This window comes from Cryptomeria japonica, chromosome 1, assembly GCF_030272615.1.
Source record: "Cryptomeria japonica chromosome 1, Sugi_1.0, whole genome shotgun sequence".
Taxonomy (NCBI): Eukaryota; Viridiplantae; Streptophyta; class Pinopsida; order Cupressales; family Cupressaceae; genus Cryptomeria; species Cryptomeria japonica.
Genome location: NC_081405.1, coordinates 378,540,554 through 378,567,439, shown reverse-complemented (window position 1 = coordinate 378,567,439; position 26,886 = coordinate 378,540,554). Strand labels below are relative to the sequence as shown.

Sequence of the window (26,886 nt, the reverse complement as noted above, 5' to 3'; positions counted from 1 at the left end):
CAAGAAGAGTACAGAGATTTGATTACAATGCTCAACCGAGTTACAGGAGCCCCTCACGCCTTCTACTTTGAGAAGTGGATGTTCTACTTCATCCAGGTGATTGTTCAAGGAAAAGGTACGATACATTGGGCTAGAATGATTAGCCATTGCTTGGACGTACAGTTGAGGAGACTCAAGGCTACCAAGTCCTTCCACATGAGTTCATACGTCATCTATGCATTGATCAGGAGTTTTGAGTACGCAGGACTACCTCACAGAGGAGTAATTGGAAGAGGACCCGGCGAGGTCAGAGCTTGTGATTCCTATGTCCACTTGCATCATCCGCCAGGAAGCAACTACAAGTTAGTTAATGATACCTTCACGATGAACATCACAAGGACGTTGCAAGGTGGGATTCACAACAAATTATCTCAAGATGCACAGGAATTGGTGAAGAGGTACGGTGCTTGGTTTATCCAATTTCCGAAGTTCACTTATATTAGAGTGCATGGATGTCCTTTACCTCCATACATGTTGCCGAGATATCCGACAGACAGAATTGTGTTACTTGAAGTAACAAGACAGTTGGCAGCGTATGCGAAGGCATTCAGACACAGACATGGGAATGGAGTTCCAGTACCTATCATTTTGGGCAATTCAGTTGAGGTATGTCCTAATGCTTTAGCCATGGATGACGCAGAGAAGGAGTTAGCCTTGTATTCTTTTTCAAACTTTGCTTTGAGAGAAAGCTTTGATCCACATGGACATTTAGAGGAGACAGTCGGTAGGAAGTTTAAGCATGAGTACCAAATAGAAGATTTTATGATGAATCTCTTAGATGATCTTGAAGTGAAACGAAAAATGCATTCTAGATTGCCTTTGGATTTCATCAGGAAATGCAGGATTTACAGAGTGGCCGACCAAGCACAGGACAGTGGCAGACATATCCAGTCATCCTATGATCGAGAAAGCAAATCAATAAGGTTAGATTGGAATGAGCCCGAGGTCGTGGATTTAGATGCTTTAATGGCTCCAGTCTTGTCTTGTACTCGCAGATGGGTTGACGTACAGCATCAGAAGTTGAGAGAGCAAGGCATAGCTATGACTTTCACTTTGGAAGAGAAACCAGCCGAAGGTGGAGCTAGTGTAAGTGAAGGCAATCCTAATCCTAGAAATTCAGGTGAAGGTAACCTTCGATGTGCCAGTGAGGGCAATCTCCATCCAAGAGGTTCAAAGAGGAAAGAGAGACCTGGAAAGAGAGAATCTTCCAAGAAGAAACCAGAGGCCAACCGAGATCGTTCATCCGGTACATCTTCTAGACCAGAGAAGAGGACACTTCAAGTGGAAGAATCCATGGAGTCGATGGTACAGAACGACAGGCAGGGAGAAGGACAGGCACCGCAAGGATCACCAGATGGATCTCTCCAAGATTATGAGCTAGATGAAGATAGAGAAGACAATGAAATAACATCTCCTCCCAGACAAGAAGAAATAGTACATAAGGAAATTCAAGTTCGAGAAACAAGATCGGCCATCCCAGATTGGTTGAAGGAAAGATTAACCAAGGTGATCGTAGTAGAGGACGAAAATAATGCAATTGATTTAGAGAGCCTTGTTGGACGCTCACACAAAGTAACAGAGAAGAGGAAGGCTACCAAGATGTCCAAGATGATTCGAGATGAGACTGGATCCAGGAAACTGCAGATAGCTACACCGGCAGTAGACAAATATGAAGGTGAGATCCTAGCAGAGGAATATGATATACAGACATTTGAGCTAGGACCATCCACAGCAGAGCAGACATTGGATGATGCCACCGATACATTTGAGGCATTGAAAGACAAGCTTAGAGAAGAAATGGAGAAGAATAGAAAGCTTGAGAGAGAGGTCGGTGCATGGAGGACATATTTCCGTCATCTCAATGAGCCTTTAGGACGTCAAGATCCAGCTAGATCACCAGTACAGGCACTTCCACTTCAATCAATCAATGAGGCAGAAAGATTCAGGAATATGGTCCAGCGTACGAGTACTTGGATGGATAAATCTCATACAGTTGCCATAGAGTTTGTAACAAGGATGATGAAGATTATTCATCAAGCTATCCAGGTTCTTGAGATAATCCACAATTTGATGATAACAGTAGCCGCATTTGCCCATACCAAAGATGTTATCATTCCTGTCTTGAAAGTCATTAGACACACATCAAGGAAGGTCTTAGCGCAAGAAAAGATCATGGATGGAGGACCTCACAGTTTGCTTCAGTGGTCAACCTTACTCCATATGAAGAGTGTTCTCTTCGAGGACATCAGTACTAAATGTAGCCAAGTTGAGGAGGTGATCAATCCGATCCAGGACAGAGTATTTGAGGTACTTCGTACCATTCTTGGCAGGAGGATCGAGGTCGAGACAGATGTGGATATACAGGAATTAGAGGATAGAATTAAGGTCATCTTTTGCAAGGACGCTAATGTTACAGACGAGCAATATGATCAGATGTTTGCCACCATGCTCCTGATTGAAAGAACAAAGGAACTTGAATCTTCATGGGACGCAGCTCTTCTAGATGCATTCGATCAAGTCATCCATTTGGAAGAAAGTATGAAGAATCTTCCCGAGATTCCAATTGCAGAGATCGAAGGAATCGTATCAAGATTCATTGCATATGCTAAGAAAGAGAATTGGAAAGGGAATGAGATTCTAGATGAGAGGTTGTTATAGATGACATGGCATCTTATTTGTCATTGGTTTAGGTCTCCTAGGTTTTTGTGCCAAATTTAATATTTGGCTATGCATTTAATATTGTTCAGTAAAAAGGAGGCCATTTGTAACAAACCCTAATTAGGGTTTAGGTGTCATGATCTTGACCGTTGATCTACTTTCAATCTGGACCTTTCATTGTAATTGAGGATGCTATTTATACCCTCATTTTTCATTTCATTTGTAACTAGAGTAATAGAGAATAGTTAGATATCAGAGAGTTTGTTGTATTAGAGAGATTAGAGTTAGAAGCAATTTTATTTTTGTAGCAAGATTGAGTTTTGAGGAAAGGAATTCAAGCAATTGTTGTACATGATGACTTGGAAATCAATGAAATATTGAAGTTATGGTGTTTTGTTGCAACTTTTTTTGGTTATCTTCATGGTTGTTGAATTTACTTGAATCATGCTCAATCAAAGTAGTGTGTTAATTTGAAGGACATAGTGTGAGACTTGATCTTTGGTAGGATTCGTAATCCAAACCACTAGCTTCTTGCTGATTGTAGGAACGCCTTGCGTGGTCAACTGGAGATATTTGAATCATTTAACCTTCAAACATTATTGTATCTTGGATATGTACCTTTGTGGTAGTGTCTTTGATCTTTGATGCATTGAAAATCATTTTGTTACCTTAGAAGATCGCATCAATTTCAATTGAGTTGTTATCTTATGGCAAAATTGAAGTTGGTTGAATCTTGCCAAGTCTTGTTCACACGAAGTCATTCTTAGGGTTAGAATAGATTAAACTTCTTTCAAAACCCTATCCCTTTTGTTATTTTTTGAAAGCTTCTTAGTTTAGTAAGATTTCGGAATTTCGGAGTGTAAGATCCCCTCGAGGACACAGCAAATCACATCATACCAACTGGTGCTTATCCACACGTAGAGACCCTACTAACCAGAACATTGGAGTCATCCTAACTGATCCTTCATGCGAATCTTCAGCAGTTAGAGACTTTTTTTCAAGAGAGGATAAGATGCCTTAAGGTATTTTATTCTGTGTATGATGGTGTACAAAATACACGTCAACAGGACCCCAAAACCCTTTAACAAGAGAGAAAGTTTCAACTTAACAAGGCATTAAGCCAAAACACAAAAATCAGAACAAAAAAGCCCCACATAAAGATATAGAACAGTAAATACTTGGGGCAAAACAAAAAAGGACGAATTGCAAGCTAAACAGACAAAACTAGCAGAAAAACCAGCAGAGCACCAACACAAGACCAACAAAAAGACAACATTAATCCAGCAACTGCATGGACTACTCCATCTCTTTTTCGATATCCCTCATGGTACTGGTTATTTTCTTCAACCTTTGCAAATCAAGAGGAGGTAACACAGCCTTTCTCTTATAAATACCTCTAGTCCTTTTTCTTGGTCCAGAAGTAGCATCCTGCTCAATGGTATCAGCCTCCACACCCTCCTTCAGTTGAAACTAGTCCTCGAGACTACTTATCATGTTTTTGAAGCTATCAACAATGGCACTTAACACCCCACGGCTATTATTAACCACAGTCTTAATTGCTTCCTTGATTTTTTTCACTTGATCTTCCTGCGTAGCCATCCTAGTCTCATAGCCCTTTTTGAACTCATCAAAAGCTTCCATAGTAGATTTGATGCAATCAATTACTGGGGCCTTGTTTTTCAAAGATCCAGGGCTAGGCTCATCCGCGATTTGAGACTTCTCCAATTGCTTGATTTTGTCTTTCACCATGTCAATATTGCTGCTACTTGCCCTCTGCTTCAACTGCACATCCTTAATCTCATGGAATATCCATTTAAAGATCTTGAACGTATCAATGACCACCTCCTTATCAAAGCTGAGCAAATTGGACGAAGGATCAAAGCTATTAGGGAAGGGCAGGCGAATCTCAGGGTTCTAAACAGGATGAGATTCAAAAGAGGCCAAGGGAGAGGGAACTTTGCTCTGAATAGCTTTCGCCTTATTTTTCTTAGGTGCCGACTGGGGGGAGAAATCCTCATCCTCCGAATCAGAATGTGTTGATGTGTTTTTTACGCACATGCGAACACAAAATAAAATACCCAAGAGTATCTTATCCTCTCTTGAACAAAATCTCTCAAATGCTGAAGATTAGCTTAAGGATCACTTGAGAAGACTCCAAGGTTCATGAATGTAGGGTCACTATGTGTGGATAAGCTCATTGGTTTGATGTGATTATGGTGGAATCACAAGGGGACTTACATTTGAATGCTTGAATGCTTGATTTGTTGGAACTCGATCATCTAATGTTGCAATATGGTGATGCTCTTTGTCCTTAGCTAGCTTGAATTGAAAAAAAGGGCAAAAGGAAAGGGTTGAGAGAATCTACTTTAAGACCTAGAATGTAAGAAGATAGTTGAACGAATAGCTAGAATCCTACTGGACGAGGTCTCACCATCAATTTGAACAATTTGACACAAGCTCAATGCAATCTTCTAAGGGCATTCCAAAGATGTTTGAATCAATGCCATCAAACATTGATCATCATTCAAGTTAATGCATAAGCAATGAATGTAGAATGATTCGAAGTTAAGCTCATATCATTCCAGTTGACCACACAGGGCACGCTTACAATTAGTAAGAGGCTAGTGGTATGGACTAGGCGGATTCCACATGAATACATTCAACAACTTCTTCCATTCAATCTAATCAACATGAAAATAAATTGAGAAGTAGAACCACAAGGCTTGTTGAAATAACAAATTTCACCATAACTTTAATGAAAAGAGTATCTCATTTACAAGTCATAACAACAATTCTTCCCTCTCCTAATCTACTTCTATTATATCCTCTATTATATTCTTATTCACTAATTATTAGCTACTCAATATTCTATTCACTACTGCTATTAACCTTTACAAATGAAGAGTTTGAGCTTTATATAAAGAGCTCATTCACAATGAACGGCTAGGATTGATTCTCCATCAATGGCAAAGATTTTACAATGAAACCCTAATTAGGGTTTGTTGCAACAAACTCTCCTTAGCCAATGAGAAAATTACATTCAACGAGTGTGGACCAATAGATATCAAGGGTAGGTACATCGGAGTTTGTGCATCCATGGGTGAGCTTGGTTCATTGAATCAAGTCGCGATGATGTGGACCTCTGATTGGTGGAGTAGCGATTGGGATGCCACCTCAATCTTGCACTTTGTAGACTTGATTTGATTCATCACCATGAAGGGATGTTGAGAGATATCTCTTGATACTCAACATTATCCAGTTTGTTTAAAGTGATGATGATGATGAGAAGCAAACTTTGATTAACTCTTCTCAAACTCTCTACTTCTTCAATCATGTTCGATGTAGGTCTTGTGATGACTTTAGTTGACTTTCTCTTGCTCATGATGTACTTTGAGTGGATGATGCACTTGGTTGAATGTAGCTCTTCAATGTACTGAATTTGATTCTTGGATTCCCAAAGGGAATTCAAGATTGTCAAACATTCTTCCATCATGTGGGTTATCTTTTCTTCATGCTCTAGGGCCTTGAGGTAGTTGAGTGGATTCTTCCTTGCATTCCTTTTATCTCCTCATGTCGTTATGATGTGGTGGCAATCTTTTGAGATCTTCCCTCCCTTGATGTTCTTGTGTTTGTTGATGAAGCTTCTTGAAGAGGTCTTCCTTGTATCTTGACCTTGACGCTGAAATTCTCTCCTTGAGATCCTTGTTTCGATCTTCCTTCAACCTAGCCCATTTGATTTTTTTCCTTACCTCCTGCAAAATGAACAATTGAACATCAAACACACATGATATACAGCTTGATCTAATCTTTAATTTTTGATGATTTCTTTCTAAATGCAATCAATGAATTCACTGTGTAGAAGGTAATTTGAATGTCCTAGGACAAATCTGGGCTGTCTCAAGATGAATTCGCTGGTTGATAAGCTCACTGGCTGAGCAAATTCGCTTCTCCTTGATGCTCAAATGATGAATTTCGCCTTTTCAAAAGATCAGACCTGCATCTCTAATATTGAAATTTGTCCTTATGCTGATGAAGTTCGTTGTTGCTTGATGAAGTTCACCAATATTTTGATGGAATCCGTTGACCTGCTGCTGATGGAGAAAAGAAAATGTTTTGAATTGATGATTAAAATGATTAATTTACCTTCCTTATATATGTGCTTAGGGCAAAGGATGTGTCTTTTGGGTATAAGGCCGACTTGTTTTGATAAAAATAACAAATTGTTTCCTTAATGCTGGCCAACTTAATACATTGAAACTCTCCCTTTTAGAAATTCGAATTTTAAATAGAATTTCGGTGCCAAAAGGCTTGCCTTTGGGTAATTCGCTTTGGGACCTTGGCAAGGTACATGAAATGATAAGAATTCACTCTTGTACCTTTGCAAGGTACGTCACCTTGATCAAAAAAAATTGCTCTATGTCCTCTCTAAGGTACATCATTCGCCCTATGACCTCTCTAAGGTACATCAATTCAAAATTCGCTCTGTGACCTCTCTAAAGTGCATCAATTCAAAATTCGCCTTAGGACCTTTGGGAGGTACACGACCTTGGTCAAAAACAAAATCGCTCTAGGACCTCTCTAAGGTACATCATCTTGATAAAAAATTCGCTCTCTGTCCTTGGGAAGGTACATGACTTACTAGGAAAGTTTGATCTCGAATCTTAACAAGGTACATGCTTGAACAAATTCGCTCTAAAACCTCTCCAAGACTTCAAAATTCACTCTAGATCTTCACTTGGATAAATTCGCTCTTGATCCCTTGCAAGGTACACATCTTGGCAAAAATTTACTTTGGACCCTTAGGAAGGTACATGTCCTTGTAAAGAAATTTGCTCTATGTCATTTGCAAGGTACATGACTTGGAGATGAAATTCACTCTAGGACCTTAGCAAGGTACATCAAAATTTCACTCTAGATCCTTCGGAAGGTACATAACTTTGAAATTTTCTTTCACTTGGTTGGTTTTGACCTTAAGTTTTCCAATCTTTCTACATGAAAGCCTCATCAATTTGACCTTTGAGAGCACCTATAGAGAAAATTCGCTTGAACTCCTGAGCTAGGTACATGATTTCAAAATTTCGCTCTCAAGCCTCTGCAAGGTACACAATTTGAAAAGTTCGCTCTCAAGCTTGAGTGAGGTACAAGGTCAAGGTATTTAGGCAAATCCCTCTCCAGTAAGGGAGCAAGGTACATGATCTCTCAAAATTCTCTCTTGATCCTTGGCAAGGTACAGGAGCTAAATGCAAAAATTGGCCCTAAGTCCTTAGAGAGGTATAGGGTCTCATGTCCTTAGCAAGGTACGGGGTCTCAAACAAATAAACATTTTTAACTCAATTCCCCAACTTTCTTTTAGTCTACTGGATCATACCCCAAATCTTTAAGTCTTCTCACATAAAACATGTTAACTTTTAACCTTCAAGAAGGCTCAAGAAAAATTCGCTCCAATCTTGAGGTAAAGGACGGGGTCTAAGGCAAGTTTGCTCCAACAAGGTACAGGGCCTAAATGAAATTCAAGGAGGACGCCATTCAAACAACCAAGGCTTGTTCTTGCAACTAGAAATATGATCAGATAACACAAGAAACCTAGGCAAGATACAAAGGAGTCCTTCTATCTAACTATCATGCTCAACTCACTTGACTTTCTTAGTTCCTTATTTCAATCATAACCCTGCAAACAAGAGACAAGTCATTCAATCCAAAAGCCTCGACAACTGACTGTCTTCACTCCAACCTCAAGAGACCACCCTGACTTGATGAACCCTCTAGCTACCTGGGAAACTCTATCCCTTCAATTTAAAGATTAATAGCAAAGGCTCTAACACAACCTAGGACTAAGCAAAAAGGACTAATCCTAGAAAGCGAAAAGTGGGGGTCCCCATTTGCAATGGGGCAATGTGTGAATACCTCACAACAATATGGTAATCATCCTCTTGGGACTGGGTCTTCTCAGAGTCAGAATTAACCTTAAGAGGGGAGGAGGGCGCGGGCGACAAAGCTTTAGCATGTTCAAAGATCAACGAGATAAGACTAGCATGCAACACAGGATACTTAACAGGGTCCTTTTTGTAGCCAGCTAAACTATCCTTTAAAGAGCTGGCAAGAAAGAAAGGGAAAGAAATCCTCACCTTATGTCTGAAATGGTTGAGCAGGGCAAAATGGTATGCAAAAGACCTAGTATATCTTCCGTCCAAAGTGACATATTCCATCAAAACCTTCGGCACATTAGCCCAAATTGTCTTAATCTTCGCCGTGTTGTAGTTGGCCAACCCATCTCTGACTAAATTCTGCTTTTGCTTCTCCTCCTTGGGGAAAAACTTCACGACATTCTCAAAAAACTTCCTTTGTAAAATTTTGCACCATCAGTCGAAAGCCCAGTGATTTCAGCAATGAGATCCTCATTGATCTTGATGTCCCTACCAAACAAAGAAACAGAGCCTTTGTTATAATTCTTCACAAAGAGTGGTGATTTTGACTTTGTCCCCATGTAATTTCTCGATGTAGGTGGTGAGACCACCTTTCTCCAGGATCCTCCAGATGGTAGTATTGTTCTTCAACCTTGTACAATCCATGGGCTCCACTCTCTTGAGATCCCCCCCCCCCCATTCTTTCAAATCCACCTATACCAAAATTATGTCTGCAAACCATCGTCTCAAAGTCACTCTTCACCCTACGAATGGACCCAAAATGGCAATTTTCGCACATCAAATCCAAATGCACCCAGAAAGCGTGCAGAAAGAAGTCTCTAGAAAGGTAATAAATGTCTTTCTCTCGGGGGTTGTCCTTCGCATGCCTCACACGAATGACATTCATAGCAAAAAAATTCCAAGTAGAATTAGTAATGATGATGGGCATCATTAAACCATAAGTTCACGGCTAGCGATATTGTCCAGCCTAATTAATCCCTTAACATCTTCATCAAGATGATCCCCTTCATACCATGTAATCTTTTCAAGGGCTCCAACTCCAATATTTGCAAAATAGTCCACCACACTATTATTTTCCCTATAGGTATGGGAAAATTTGATTTGCTCAAAGGAAATGATTATAGACAAGGAAGAAGTGATCCAATTTGAAATATTCCATGAGAGTTTGATTTCCGTTTTGAGACATTGAATGATATTCTTGGAGTCTCCTTCAATCCAAACTTTGGCAAAATTACATTGCTTGGCAATCAAAAGAACTTGATAAGCCCCTATAGCTTCAACAATATGATTAGTTTGATTGCCTAAAGGAAGAGCCACAACAGAAATAAATAATCCATTACTCCCTCTTATCACTCCTCCACAACCTACAAGGCCAGAGTTACCCTTAGCAACACCATCACAATTTAGTTTAACCCATCCCTCAAGAGGCACCAACCAGTTGGGACCCTCTTTGGATCTTCTCAGGGGTTTGAAGACTCTTGAAACATCCAATTGGATTTGCCAAATGGCTGCAATCTTAATATCATACTCAATACAACTCTGGGTTTCAGCTCTAAGATTATCACCATTAAGACAATTGAGGTTTTCTCTAATACTTCTCTGAATTTTGTAGAAGACAGTTTCAGCAGAAGAAGCCAAGTCTCTAAAAAATCCTATTGTTCCTCTCTCTTTCCAAATTCCCCAGACAAGATGTGGAAGGATATAAGACCACAATCTTCTAATGACTTGATTTTTACTAGGAACCCTCCACTGAGAAAACAAATCTAGCATAGATGAAGGAAAAACCTAGCTCAGCTCCCAAGATTGGAGCACTCTACCCCAAATCGCATGGGCAAAGGAACAGCCAATAAAAAGATGGGGGCAAGATTCAATATCAGCCAAACAAAGAATACACACATTAGGGAGGATACACACATTAGGGAGGAGAAATCCACTTTTCCAAAGGTTATCAATATAAGGATTTTATTTTGAAGCATAATCCAGCAATTTTATCAAGGTTAACCATTTCTTCTATAGCTGATATTTTTGCATCAAATTTTAATGGTAAAGACCTTAAGATATTTTGTATAACACTATCTTCATCCTTTTCACCAAGGCCCTTAAGGGAGTTCAAAACTTCATCTACCCTTTAAAAATAAGCAGACACATTTTCTTCTTCTTTCATTCTCAAACTTTCAAACTGCATTATATGAGTTTGAAGTTTGGCCTTCTTTACTTTTTCATCTCCTTCATATGCATTCTTGAGCTTATCCCACATGGCTTGAGCAGTGTTACAGTGCATGACTTTTACAAATTCAGACTCTGACAATCCACACAATATTGCATTCATGGCCTATCCGTTGCTTTCAAAAGCTCTCTTTTCATCAACAATCGATGGAGGGGCCGAAGGGGCAGTATAGCCTAACACCACGTTGTTCCAAACATCAAAGCCAAGTGACATAGGGTAGGCTTGCATTCTAACACACCAAAAGGCATAGTTGGAGCCATCAAACAAAGGAGCTCTATTTATCGCAAGTCCTTCAAGAGCGTTTATCTTGTGTGCTAACAGGACCAAACTCCAAGCTTTTAAGCTCTATTCTGAAGGTAACCTAGCTCTGATACCAATTGAGAAGCACACAAAAAGTACTGAGAGGGGGGAGGGTGAATCTGTATTTTAGTGATTTAGAACTTGAAACCAAACAGATAAACATCAGAAAATAAGCATGAACACTTGAACACGAGATTTCATGTGGAAAACCCTTTCGGGTTGTTGGGTGAAAATTTTGTCAACTCGAGAGAGCTTACAAAATGTGGTATGAACACTTGAACACAGGAATTCATGTGGAAAACCCTTTCGGGTTGTTGGGTGAAAATTTTGTCAATTCGAGAGAGCTTACAAAATGTGGGTTTCACCATAGTACATGAGACAATATCTCTCAGAAGGCTAGATACGGTCCCTCCTACTTATAAAGGAAGACTCCCCTTTGCACTGCAAACAATATCCTAACTTCACAATAATCCAGGATGATACAATTATTTTACTCTCTTTTTTCAGAATAAGTGTTATCTCCAAGAAATGCACCCTATGCAAAGTTATAAAACTAAGCTTTCTGGAGATACATGGGATCACTCCAAGGTTGTGGGTCACCTATAACTGAACTGAACCTTCGGATAAAGTCAGCTCCTAGCTGTTCATCACTCTAAAACTACTGATTTATGAGGAAAAGGGAAGGAATAAAACTTGGAAAAGTAAAGCCTAATACTATAACTAAACGAAAATGACTAAGTGATACACCAAACTGCTGAACTTAAGATACTCAGGAAGCCAAAACACTCTGAACACTATGATGACAGCAATGAACTAACTCACACAACTTATCTTAAGTATGCACATACATAAGCGCTTCACAAGAAGGTCTGAATGAATTTACTCAAGAAAGGAAGGTAAACTTCACAAAAATGAGCTTATATCACTTGCTTAGACACAACTTGTAACCTGAAATACACAACTCTGCAAGAAAAAGATGGTAAAAAAAACTGTCATAAGTCTCCAAGGTAGCTTCTGTATATATCAAAAAATATGAGTTACAAAAATATGTCAAAACTAGACAAAGGACTGTCAAAAGTCACTATGGCCCAAAATTTGCATAATCAAGAACTAACTGTCCAATCAGTTACAAACATGAATATATTCTTCTCCAATTCCCTCCAAAAATCCACCAAAGAAGGGACCTTCAACTATCTGGGTCGGATGCAGAAAATAAGCCAAAAATCTAGCACCTAGATCTCATCCAAAAGAGCACTAAATGAATGTAAAAGTCAATTTTGACCAAGTCCAACCCAAAGAGTCACCAATTTCACCTTAAAAGGCACAAACTTGGTCAAAAATTAATCACTAAATTCTCTCTAACCAAAATGACTCGTCCCTAAATCCTTGGACACATACCATAAACCAAGTCAAGGCACTACCTAGATTCTCTCCATGTGTATGAAACCACCTCATCAAGAGTCCTAAATGCTCTCAAAAACAATAAACGCACTCATAAGTACCCTCCTATTTGCATTTAATAATAAGAATATGACAATTAAGGCTTATATTGCACCTTAAATCATTTGCTTTACAATAGATAAATATGCAAATAAAACCTAGCCCACAACCTCAATAGTACGTATGAAGCATAAGGGGTCTCATCTTCAAGGTGAGATGGCATACATATGATGACAACACTAAAAGCAGTCCTTTGGTCGAGCATATGAATGTTGACCCCAATTAGCACTTAACAAAATGCCTAAAAGGCATAAAGGGGTCCCCGGCTGGCATTAGTTTTGAAGATTATTTTATAAAAACATCCCACCGAAATGCTTGTCGGTGAGATGTAGGGTTAGAATCCTAAACAAACAAAAGCTTTGAAAAACTCATATTTGTTCATTTTATTTTCTTCTATCTGCTTCTAGCCGACATAGGGTTTTGAACCCTAGCCAACACTCTGCTCACAGCTGCCATTAGAGGTTGCATTCTCTTCCTCGAGGGCTTGAACTGAGATACCTTGTAGATTTTGCTTTTGCTCACTGCTGTTTTGGCCGCCAAGGATGAAAAGAGGGTTTTCATGTCTGCGAGGTAAGCTCCTATTCCTATGATATTTGCACTTTCCTTACCGCCATTCCATGTTGCTTATGGTGCTCTGTTTTTTGTCTTTCTTCGGGTTGTTGTCATTGATGGTTGTCAAAATCACTATTATGGTTGTACCCTTAATGATATATTATGGATTGTCAGAAAACTGTAACCAGACCTTTCATTAGAAAAGTGAATAAATGTTGACGTATTCTAGACTGCTAGGGCACCGATTCTAAATGCTTTTTTTTTTAAAACTTAAGCATTGTTTTGACTTCTCTGAGAAACTATATCAATCTGTCTTCTGAGTTTGGCATCTATTTGCTGCTCTTTGAGAATTTATCATTAATCGATGAAAGCGAATGATCACGCCATATGATGACATCATCTTCTCCACTATGATACAAGTTATCGTGACTTTTGATGATGACTGTGACTTGATATGGCTTTGATTCTTAGCCATTACTCATACATTTACTTACGTTTATATTGAGAGTTGTGACTGCATTGTTACTTTGGAAGGCTCTTGCTCACAAGGGTTTGCCCTGATCTATGTCATAAGATCAAGTGTAGCATGCTTGTCGATACTGTCATTTGAAATGTTATGGCTTTGACAGTGAGCTCTCTTCGATAGCTATGTTCTTTTATCATCTTTGAATCGTGTATGGGAAGCTATAACTTGCAGCATTTATGCATTGTATTACTATTGATACCATGACTATGAATGCATTCTATCTCAGCATTTTACTGAATTCCTCACTCTGAGAATACTGTATTGTTGGCTTATTGGGTTTTTCCATGACTGTAATAATGTTCTGTGATCTGCATTAAGCCTCTAATCTGCTATCACTTCACTGTTATTTCTGTGATTAGAAAGACAATGGGACTTTTCCTTTGTTGACTATATTGCCTTAGTGATCTCTCAAAACACAGTCTTTCAACTCTTCACAACTCTACTGTACTATGCAATAGATGGACCCCATGGTTTACTCCTGCCTTATCTTCTATGGCTGCTTGAAGGCTTCTACATAGATCCACATTCATTAATGTGTTGTTGACCACCTCATTACATTGTCATAGTCTTCATTGTGACTTATGACTTTTACTGTGACTGTTATGATACAATGCTACCCCTTTGGTTGCTATGAAGTATAGACTGTGAATGATGTTGCTCTTTCTTAGCTTGCATAGACTGAATTCCTGTCTTTTCCCCATGGCATGTATGTTCACTACTCTGATCACTGTTCTTAGACTTTAGCACCATACTGTGCTTTGTGACTGAAAGTGCTTTCTCTGTTTTAGCTGATATTTAGCTGTGACTACAATCACTTTACTACGGCTCTTACAATGATGACCTGGTCACCAAATAACCTTGTCATATTTGTGAAGAAAGCATTCTAGAAGCTGCTCTATAACTTCAACAGGGCTGCTCTGTGCTTGTGATGATACTACCCTTTTGGCTACTCTTTGTTGCCTCTTGCCACCACTGACTTGACTGTGAACTCGTAACATACTGTCTTTGATGAGGCTTAATGATTTGAATCTTTGTCATTGCTAGAACTGTCCTACTTGAAAAGAGGACTTCCATTGCACTATAGCAACCTGGTGATGGACCCTTCATATAACAGGATCTCTCTCTTTTCTTCATGAATGCTTTGATAGATACTCATTGAGACTTTAATTCATGCTATGGCTGACATTGTTAGTGACAGTGATTTGCTATCTCCATGTCTCCTTGATGCTCTGCCATTGCACTGTTTGACATTTCTTCTGCCGGCATGCTGGGCTCAACCCTTGTGGGAGCCACATTTTACCCCACATGCTAAAAATGAACATGATTATACCTGTACCTGCACATGACACAAACATGTTAGAAAAATATATGCCTATCTGAGGTATGTATGATGATTCTTTGTTTGATTTTGGATACTTAAAACAGGCACTACATCTGATATACATGGGGATTAACATATGTATGCATGGGTAAATGTGCATGTACAGAATGCAGCCTTTCATTGCTTAGAACTTCTGTTCTAACCTATTGTTTTCACTCAATGCAGGAAACAAGACATCTAAAGACTAAGGAGCTAGCAAAGCGAGGCAAGACAATCAAGAGCAGATCAAACCGACAGTACCAATCATTCAGGCCATAGATGGCACACTAGCAGAGTACTCGGCGAGTTTCAAAAACTCGTCGAGTTTTTATGACTTTAACTCGCAGCAAAAACTCGCCGAGTAATCGCCGAGTTTTTGCATTTCTTTAAAAAACTCGGCTAGACTAAAAAAAAGAGGCCCAAACATGTCAAAAAGTTATCATTTTTTGTTTTTTCAGGTCAGTTTCATTCTCTTCATCAAAATATACACATGAAATATAACATTTAAGTATAAGTGGCATTTCAATATGTCTTTTTCCTTTCTTATACTTTATAACACCCGACGCCTTTATAAAATAATAAAAGTATTTTTGGCTGCCCCTTGACCCCGCAAGGGGCGATGCCCCTTGACCCCGCAAGGGGCGATGCCCCTTGACCCCAACTTGGGGGCACTGCCCCCAAACCCTTGTCGAAAAATATAGGGGGAAACTGCACTGATGGAAGTAGGGAAAATTTAACCTCCGAGTCTGATTAGGCTCCATATAACAACATAATTAGCATTGAAGAAATCTTGGTATTATACATTTTAGAGTTGAAAGTTTAAAACTATCAGTATGAATGATGAAATTTCAAATATTGTGCGTTTGTAGATCTCCACCAAGATCTAGACCTATCTCTCTACCCCTCTTTTTCTCACCCTCAGACCTAGGAAGATCTCCACTAGGAAGAGGAAGAGGAATAGTAAATAGTTTTAGCTAGAGCTGGGAAGAGGAAGTTGTAATTGTAGTTTGTAATGATGTATTTACTTTTGGTTTTACAAAAACTATTTACTATTTTGCTTCCAGCCATCAGCATTCCTCATGAGGATGCGATTTTGTAGACACTTTGCATTTAAATATATCTAGAATCAGCTTGTTTCTTTTGTGTTATCATTTATTGACTCATTGGATGCATCTTCTCATTAAATTTTGCAAAAAAACTGCATTTTTTATTAAAATTAAGCGTGTTTTTACGTTGCCGAGTTTTTCGCCGAGTTTTTGCCGAGTTTTTTCCTCAGGGGCTTGGCGAGTTGAGCCGAGTCACAAGTAGTCCAACTATGATTCAGGCAATGACCGGTTACCTTCTTTACATGTTTACTTTTCCTTTTCACACATTTGCTCATGCATGTATATGTCATTCTTATTTGTATAAACTGAGCAAAGTCAGTCTCACGGCTTGTTGTGTGAGACTCATATATTTATTACATTCAATAAGAATTACATTTTTTCCAAAAGATTGGGAAATCTTTTATGTTTCATTCACATGTATGAATGCAATGATTTTATATCCATGTAATCTTGTAACGTTATTTCATTTGTATGACTGAATGTAACATAGAAGGTTAAGTAAAAAGTACCATTTGCTTTGAAACTTAATGGCTCTACCTGATTGAGCCCGTAGGTAAAAATCTGGTAACAGTAAGTATTAACCCAATTCTCTATTTAGAATGGATTTTCTTTCCTAAAGCTGAAAACACTTCTTATTTGCACTGATATAAAATCTATACTAACTTTAGAAGCAAAGTGTCCATAAGAGTACAAAGCCTCCCGTTGCTCACTTTTTCTGAAAATAACTTTGGGATGGGAAAGTAATAATAAAAATCAAAGTCTTTTTTTTTATCACTATCCTATCAACCTTTACAAATAGATGACTCTTTCTTACAATAAACTTTCAAATACAACCAAGAAGCTCATGAAAGCTCAAAGACTTTCTATGACATCCTATAAAGCTTCAAGAACAAAGATGAAATATGTGTAGCTCAAAGACTTCAACATACACTTCACCTTAAATGCACAGCATACAAGGTAAAATCAGCACAAAGACTGCAAGTTATCTCTTTGCTTGAGCATGAAACATTAGCTTCAAACGTGATAAGTAGCTCAAAGACTACAAGATCAAGTTTGACAATATATCATTAATTATAAACACAATAAGCAGCTAAAAGACTACAAGATTGGGTTTAAATCTCTTTCAAATACCACCACAACACTCACATTCAACTCCGAATAATGCCGTCACATTACAACTTGTTCCAACACAAAGATTGAAAGCAACGGGTCTCTTTTATTGATTGCAATTTGATTTACATCTAAAAACAAAGTTTTAGAGTGCTTCCCAAATCGACAGAGTTCTGTTACATTGCCCAAAAGATGAAAAAAGACCCCTATTACAATGAGATCCCTCATATATATAGAGGAGAAGTGTAGCATGAAACTAGGAAAGTTACAACTAATTTGTGACCAAGTCAAAGGTAGAGTTCTATTTGACTTAGGACACATGCAGTCCTACATGTGTACTAGTGCATACATAAAATGGCACCTGAGGTATCGAAAGCTTATTACAAAATGACACTTGAAGTGTCGATTGAAATTACAAAATGCCACCGCGCTAGAGAAGCATAAAAATGACTAAGTGTCCAGAGACACATCTTTATTGTGATCATCCTTCTTCAGAAAATCTTTGTATTGTTGCCATGTAGCCTGTATTTCAGAATCATCTGGTGTTTGCAATGTTTGACGCCACTAAGGATGAGAAGAAGAGCGGATAGGAGTCTTGCTTCTTGAACTTCATTGTCTTTTCCTTGGAGACGACTCTGACATTTGTACAAGGACGACACTTTAGCATAGGGAAATCATCCACATTTGTGAAGAACAATCACTGACCATCTTGACCATTTGCTAAGTAGGATCATGTATGCACTGAATTTAGTGCCATTAGGGTTTGTGCCATTGGGGTTTCCAAAATCCCCATTGTATAAGTGTAAATCGGGCCTACGACCCCGATTTACATGTGTGCAATTGGTGTAATTCAGGTTCGTAAGCCTGAATTACACTTAAGGCAAAGTGTGGCTCAAAGGTGCAGTTCGGGTTCGTAGACCCGAACTACACTTGGAATAAAGACTAGGTGTACTTAGGACCTATGGACCCCAACTGCACCTTGGGGAGAAACGTGTGATTGGTGTAAATCGGACCTATAGGTCCGAACTGAACCTAATTGAGTGCATATCAAAACCAAGTGTAAGTCGAACCTACAGGTCTGATCTACACCTAAGTGGAAGGATCAAAGTGTAAGGCGGGTATGTAAACCCACCAAAAATGAAGCACCAACCCATAAATCTGATTTTTAAAAGTTTATCTTCTTCAAATTTGTGATGCTGTCTTTTTCAGAATTTCTGTAAACTGAAGACCAATTTGTCTATTTTTGTAGCAAACCTCTTCTCAGCAATATACCCTCCTTATTTTCACCTTTGCACAAATTCTGATGTCCTTCATAGAGCGCACATATCTGCACCAGATTGAAGAAGCTTTCAACATGAAACGGCTTGTCATTCAACTTCAATCTTCTCCCTCTTAGGAAAACACACCTCATCAAACTGTAGAACATTTGCTTGTTTTTTCAACACACTAAAATATTAAATCAGCCATTTTAAATATTATTTACCCTGTTTCTAAAAACGTAACTCCAACATAAAGAAGCACCCAAAGACTTTGAAAAAAAAAACACTGCCCGAAAAGTATCACCACTCAACTTTTTAAAGCAGCCAAAGATCTCAAATAATATCAAGAAAAAAACGAAAGTCCACCATCTCTCATTAAATCCAACTCGACTAAAAACAACAATAAAAAGATTCTTCTTCCAAAATACGATAGTCAAAGCACCTCATCTAAAAACGGTAAAAAGAAAGAATCTTCTTCCACGTATCCCACTAATCAGCAAATAGCATGATTTGTTCATAAAGTAGAATAGGCATTACAAAGCCCCACATTCAAACATCGCTGAAAAAGTATTGTCTGCCGTCATATGCAAAAGAAACACAACCCATAAAAAACAGTCATGCCTTTCTTATTAAACGACATATTTGAAAGAGTCAAAGGATGACGTGGCAGATATGCCGATGAAGCAGGTTAGGGGGACAAGCAAGCAGCTTAGGCAGACACCCAACCAGCTCAAGTAGACAGCCAAGTAGCTCAACCAGACACCCAAGTAGCTCAACTAGGCAATCAAGTAGGCAAGTAGCTCAAGCAACCAACCAAGTAGCTCAAGTAGACTACCAAGGAGCTCAAGCAGACAAGTAGGTAGCTCAACCAAGAAGACAAAGAGCTCAAGCAGCTCAATACATTTTTCATTCCAAAAACTCATTTAATAGACAATGACAATCATCCTTGACATCAATGACAAAATTTGCAACACAAGTGGCATTGGCATTGGTTCATCTAATGTCAATGTCAATGATGAGGAGGATGAGGAAGATGATTTAGAGAATCCATTTGATGATTAAACTTTAAAAATTAAAACTATAGTTCCAATTGTTGAAACAATGATACTTGAACTCAATATAATAATTTTGTCATTTTGATATTGAACTTAATGTATATGATGCTATAATGCTATGATTACAAGTTTATGTTGGTTTTGTTGTTTATATGATGCTATGTGATATTCTAATCTCAATTCATGCTTCTAGGCTGCATATATATATATATATTGGTCTTGAACCCAAAACGAACCCAAACCCCTTTTCAAAATTTTGCCGTACCGGCATACCGTCGAGTATGTTGTCAAAGATCAAGGTCGTATAAATATCAGAGAATCACTTGAAGTATGTGACAAATTGTTTGAGCTGCTTGACTTGCTTCAGCTGCTTGCCTGTTTGCTTAAGCTACCTGGCTGTCTGTTTGAGCTGGCTGCTTGTCTGACACAGCAACTTGCCTGTCAGTTTATTTGTCATGCCATATTTGACTATTGAAAAAGGTTGTGATGGCTGAAGAGACATAATTTTTGTCTTATTCTTGAACAAGTCAGCAAGATAAGGCTGCGATAATCTTTTCACCGTTTCAGATATGTATTGACAGTTCATGATGTGGTCTTCGTTACACATAGTTGTGACTATTTTTACACATCCGTTATTTTGCATGGTGCATACCATATGATCGTGGGGGGCAGAGTATATGTCAGATCGCAGGGGTCTTTAATTGAATTGCAGCAAAATTTAGGTAACTTAAGACTATTTATCATTGATTCTTTGTCACCGTTAAAAAGTGTAAGGGCTGCATTTTTTTATTACATCTAAAATGAAGGCAACAGGAGACATGGGCCACGATTTTGAGTTGTGTATCCATGCAATGGTCCTAATAAATGAAAATGATTCAATTTGCCTCCAATGTTTGTTTTTTTTTGGGTGCTGATTTTGAAAATTTGGAGATGTTTTGAATAATGGTTTTTGGTGTACATCAAGCAGTATATTTTCAGAAAACTCAAACTTTATTTTTTTCTGGAGTTTTGTCGGCATGTTTGGAAATAGTCAAAAAGTTGTATGGGAGCATTATTATTTAGCACAGGTGTTGTGAACGTAGGCAAGTGATACGTTTTCATTATTTTGGTATGCTGCCGTAAATGTTTTCGGAAAGCTACAGAATCGTTTTTTAAAAAAGGATTTATGACTGGTGGTCTTCAACGTTTATTGTTTATTGTGGACACATGTTTTATTTGGAGATGCATATGGTAAAAAAAAATGGCTGGAGTGTTTTTCTTTTTTGTTTTTTTTTTTGAGAAAGGAATAAGATACGACTCTTTTGGATGATGTAGTATAGTCATATGAACTCAGATTTTTTTGGGGGGGGATGTGGGGCCAAAGGCTGAATAGATGTTTTTGAAAATATTCTCCTTCTACTTGCATCAGATTTTTATTTTCTGAGGAGATACTGTGGCAGCTGGAAGTTACATTTTTAATAGAGCTGTGAACAGGTGACTGCTGATTTTTTATGATTAGATGTGGTCAAGAAAAGTGGTCGACACAGTCTTATACCTTTGGAGTTTGAACGCTTTCATTTCGCTTCGGCGTGGTGAGATTGTTCGAAAAGGCTAAATGAAGGTTAGAACGGTTGTGAGATTTTGAATATCTTTTATGGAGTGCTTAAAGAATTTGTGCAGGTTTACAATATAGTGCATGGGGTGTTCTTTCTGATTAGTTTTCTGAGAAATAACGGACAAGACTGATATATTTCTGTGCAGTTTCAAATCAGTCATCGAAGAATTTTTGTTTCAGGTTGTAGAAGAGTGTTCAATCATGTACTTTTGAGCAGTTTCAATCAACTAGAATCAATAAGTATTTTGAAAGGTTGAAGTTCGTGCTTCAGATTTTGTAAGGTTGAAGTTCGTGCTTCAGATTTGAGAAGTTGGTATTTTGAAAGGGTTGGTGCCCTTTGTGAGTTGAAGCTCACTTCTGTATCTTTGGGTTGGTGCCCATTTGGTTGAAGATTAGTAAGAGACTTTTATGCTGTGGTTTTTTACCCGTTAGGGTTTTCCACGAGAAAATTTTGTGTTCTTGTTTCTATAATTTGCTTCCATTGGTATATCTCTGTTTTAAGTGGTTGCATAAATTTTCAAAGGTATTGAAAAGTTTCAAATACTGATTCACCCCCCCCCTACCCGCCCCTCCTCTCAGTAGTTGCTGTGTGCTTCTCACATACCAGGTTCTCGAACCCGAACCGGTTAGCCTAAGACCACAAATTACCCTAAAGGTTGAAAATATTTCAAGAAGTTTCGCTTTGATCAGGTTCCTTTGTGACTGGTGCCTTATCCATTGGAAATAGAATCAAAAATCACCACAATATACCAAGACTGAATGCAAGCTTAAATGGATGAACAAGATCTTGAAAGGAATTTTAGTTAGTAGAGATACAAATTCATTCCAATCAATATTCAACGATAAGGAAAATGCACACTCAGAGAAAATTCTTAGTGATCCAATGATGATCAAATTACTCCTTATGATGGTCATGAAAAGATTTTACACCTGATGATTAGGCATCCCTCTAACGAGGGGTCCATTCGTAATTCAGAATACTTATTGGGGATTGCCATAAGTAAAGCAAGTGTGAACCCAGGGGTGCAACAATCACCCCTAAAAGTACAAAGCTAGCAACGGAAAAATGGTCTTTGAAGTCAGGGTTCCTATTATTCCAAAAAACTGCTATGTCTGAATGTGTCATATATGTTCATAAACTTCTGCAGAAAGATCTATTATAGTTATGTTTTCTTCTTTTTTGTGTCATAAGTGAAGGTAGAGTGATTTAACATGATATATGTTTAAAATTTAAATCAGATTTTAACTTTTATTGGTGTTTTCTATTAAACGAAAACCAGATGTGTGGTATTTTCATAAAAATTTCTATGTTCATATACTCTAATATCAACTTTTAAAAACTTAAGTCATTAGCATACCATCAAATTTCCATATTTAGTTTTCAAAATTCATGCCATTGTGGTACTGGCCCAAAGTAGCTTTTCAAAATATTTTCCGACTTCCTACAGTGTGGCAATGAGCTAAATTCTTTAAAATATATATAGATGAGAATTGTCTTTAGGATAAACTGCATATAGATTCAATTTGCAATATTCCACCATTGAAGAAAACTATGCAAGTGAAAATATATAAAAAATACTCAAATAATGTTAAAGAGCCGTCAACATATTTAATTCAAAGAAGAAAAATGCATTGCCAAATGCATAAAATGTATGCTTTTTTAAATTGTACGGTTTAAACAGTGAAAACAGTCAAATCATAATGTATATATTAATCTAAATACGTCGGATAATGTCAAAATCACCAATCTATATAAATAAATTGAGTCTCTGTGGCAGTATTTTGAATGAAACAAATAAAAAACTTGCAATAAAACAAAATAAAATTAACAAGTGTAATGTATGTACTCTGACTATTAAGAAAAGAGTTTCTTTGAGCTTTTTACACATGGCAAAGCATTCTAAGGGGTAGAACTTTTTATATGCATTAAAAATATAGATAGATGCATGTATGAATTATTGAATAATACTCTAATTACATTTCATGATGTTCTCATCATTCTATGATTACTTCACAAAATTCTTCTCAATATAGTTTCACGCATTTGAAAATGCAATGTGCATGAAATTACAAAATGCTAAAAAAATGTTACTAATGCAGATGTAAATAAAAACTAACTTCATTTAAAGCACTGAGTGCTTTTTTTGGGTGCTCTTGGGCATCCTTTCTAAAAAGAAGTGAAGATCTAGAAAGAAAGAAATGAGAAACACAGAGCCAAAAAGAAATGTCTTACTTGTAGATGCTCCATAAAGAGCCATAAGAATCATTAAATTTTCAATGGACGACACTGATGCACCAGCACAGCTGGCAATGGCCAAAGGATTCCACAGATATACAAGAGCTGCAACATCTCCAGCTACTAAATTTCCTGTTATTTAAAATATATCTATTCAATTATTCCAGGGCTTCAGAAGTATGAACATAGCACTTATGTAATATGTTGGGAAAACACTAAATAGGGTAATGCTACATTGTCCCTAACAACAGATGTCAATGTCAACAAACAATTGCACTGAATCTTCAAAAAAGGAATTGTGCCAAAGCATTCACATCATGATTTCCGAGGAAAGAGATACTTTATATCTATCAGTGAATATGCAAAAGCATAAGTTACCAGTATACAGACATGGATTTAGAATCTAGATACAACTGTTTTCCAGAGGACCTAAGTTAGAACACAACATGATTATGTTTGTACAAAGATATAATTTATAGGCAAAAACAAATATATCTTTACACAGAACCTACAAAAAAGATATTGAAAACATTAAAGCAAACAAATATTGCAACAACAGAAATGAACAAACATTGAAGTGGCCAAATAGAAATGTCTCAATAACTAGCATCATATCAATTATTTCAGAGCTTGTAAAGTTGGGCAGATCCATGAATTTAATCACAAATTTGACAATTTACAAGGGTATATCCCAGAGTGTAATCATTGAGCATGTCTTTGTGATTATGGGCATGTCTTTGTACCATTACACATCACCCAAAGACAATGCCAAAAAAGATAAAAAGTCAATTAAAATTAGTTTTAGGGCAGGCATAGCTCTACAAATATTTTCATAGATGATACTGGCATATAGCTTCAGGATGAAAAACAGAAGTTCTATTGATATAAAAAGATCAGACCCCAGAAGTTCTGATACTACTGGAATGTCTCAGAAGTTAACATAAGACCTAAGTCACAAGGTTCAAATTCGAATTCGAATTCGACAGCCATGAAATTCGGATGAAATTCGACAAGGGAAAAATTCGAAAAAAAATTCGGATAAAATTCGCCTTCTATAATTTTGTTTATTTTTAAATACATGTATACTTCTAATAAATTATCAGAATAGCGACCCTTGTTGGAGAAAATCTGAGGGCGACCCAGCAGTTGCAGACACCCATGACCCAATAGATACAAAGCATATACAAAGAATACCCACGACCTGCTGAGTTGTGTTTAGAGGTGGATAGCATTGCTTTATAGAGGAAATTCAATTAAGTTCGATTTTTTTTATAGAAGTTTGAAATTCGATTAAATTCGAACCTCATCCATGAAAATCGCCATATCCTGTGACTTAGCATAAGACCACCATAACCATAGGACCATAACTAAAAAATTGATGCAGCAGCTGCCAACATTTACAACCTCCATAGACATCATAAAATGAAGAAATATCTATTTCTGGACTAGTAAAAAAACCTTCAACAAGTAAAAAACAGACCCTATGAATCACTGCACCTATAGAATTTGATAATGATAGAATTTTAATTTAGTGTTTGTTTAGGGCAACCATTAAAAAGCTAAATGTGGTGAGCAGAAAAGTCTGGATTTACATAAGGCTGTTAGTAATAGTGACTATCTATGATATTGTCAAGATTCACTGTCGATTCACAGTTTTACAGAAAATTCAAAGCTTGCATTAGTAAGCAAATTTGTTAACAAGCTGGAAACCGAAGGCTGCAAATAAAAATCAAAAGCCTGTATTTCAGCATACATTTTGATTAGTAAAAGAAGATGATTCAATTCTAAACTATTCTTAATCACACTAGACATTGGACAGACTAGGCCTTAACGCCGTATGCAGAACATTGTGCATATATGGATTCATTTGAAGCTGCAGCAAGGAGTTAAAGTCTTGTAGACTCTATGTACAGAATATAATGGCGTTCATAGCTACCCACTGCAACATGTGCAGTTACTGTCTGCAATGAAGATGACAGTAGGTGGAATCCATGTCATGTCCCTGCCTAAACGGTAGTCTTTACCTTGCATCGACTGACAGAAAATTTTCTAATTCATAAGACATCACAATTTTCTAATTCCCAGAAGGCAGCGATTGGGGTAAAAGAACAGTAATATATCATTAACCGCATTAATCAGCACTCATGTTAACCCAGCAAGCAAAATGATCGAAGATCTTTAAGCAAATAAAGTATATTAACAAAACCATTAGTGATCAGCATTGAAGCATTAAAGGACAGCAATCATTACCCAGCAGCGATTATTTTCTAGCAATCCTTATTCATTAAGGAACAACAATTTTAATAAGAGGAAATTACAATAATAATAACATAACATAAACCAAGGAAATAATCAAAGGGGTGTGATCAAAGCAAGTTGGCAATTAACTAAGAAAATAACAAATAGTCACATCCCTTCACAAGGACAACCATCCTAAAGGGACGCACCACTTCAAGGAGTGGAGAGATACATAAGGAGGGCTGTGGGAGGCAAGGCCGGATCAGCAGCATCGGACAAGAAGCATTCCAATAAAGGAAGCAAAGGAACTTAAGACCGAACCTCTATACATCTATCAGCAAATACATCTAGTATTACCCGCAATGATTAATATTCAGATCAGACTTGAAAGCAGCAGTCTAATACTCTTTTCAGATCGGTTCTCCTCGGCACTCTATAATCTTACAACTGTTTTGTGGTATATATTGAGCTTATGCATTTTTGACAATAATTATCTCTTATGTATGTGCATTCATATAATGAAATATAAAGTGCATATAACTGATAATGAAACTGCTTGAAATCCAACTTGTATGAAGGAACGGTGGTGTAAGAGGGAGTTATAAGATGATTATCTAAGTAGGCTACCCTAGGGATGTCCATGTTGCCTGCCCCTGGGGCCAAGAGGGCTTTATGATATTAATCTGCTCTTAAACTTAGATACAACAATCAAGAAACCCCCTCTACAATCTCCTCTCCGACTCTACAATAATGGCTCTTGTCTTTAGGGGATGAGGCATAGATAGGGAAAGCAGGTACAAGCACCCCACTAAGTAGGCCACCCCGGTGGATGTCCATGTTGACTGTCCACCGAGGCCAAGAGGGCTCTGGTAACCATCCGCTCTTGGGCTTAGTGTGGAATTTGCTTTGGACAGACCTATCATGTTTCTTCCTATACTCATATATATATATATATATATATGTGTGTGTGTGTGTGAGTATAATTGTAGGTTTGAAGTCCAGGATCACATTGTTTAAGGAGATATTTTACTTGGTAAAGATGTTGCCCTAACTTTAATTGTGATTCTAGGGCAAATTTGGAAGGGGGCATTACATTCCACAAAGAATGTTGTGTTTAAGCCCTTGAAACTCTGTGAGAGGCTTTATGGGCTAGAATCTCTATCACTCATATCGACATCTCCAGATTCATTAACTAGTTCTCA

The 26,886-nt window shown here is 37.7% G+C and overlaps 1 protein-coding gene across 2 annotated transcripts in view; it reads right to left on the bottom strand.

Moving 5' to 3' along the window:
- LOC131070898 (uncharacterized) overlaps positions 1-26,886 on the bottom strand; it is a 90,801-nt gene that overhangs the window by 28,668 nt on the left and 35,247 nt on the right. For both annotated transcript variants that reach the window (XM_058006566.2, XM_058006567.2), the window contains exon 6: positions 23,444-23,578. In XM_058006566.2, coding sequence (XP_057862549.2) covers positions 23,444-23,578 — 135 coding nt within the window. The remainder of the gene's footprint in view (positions 1-23,443; positions 23,579-26,886) is intronic.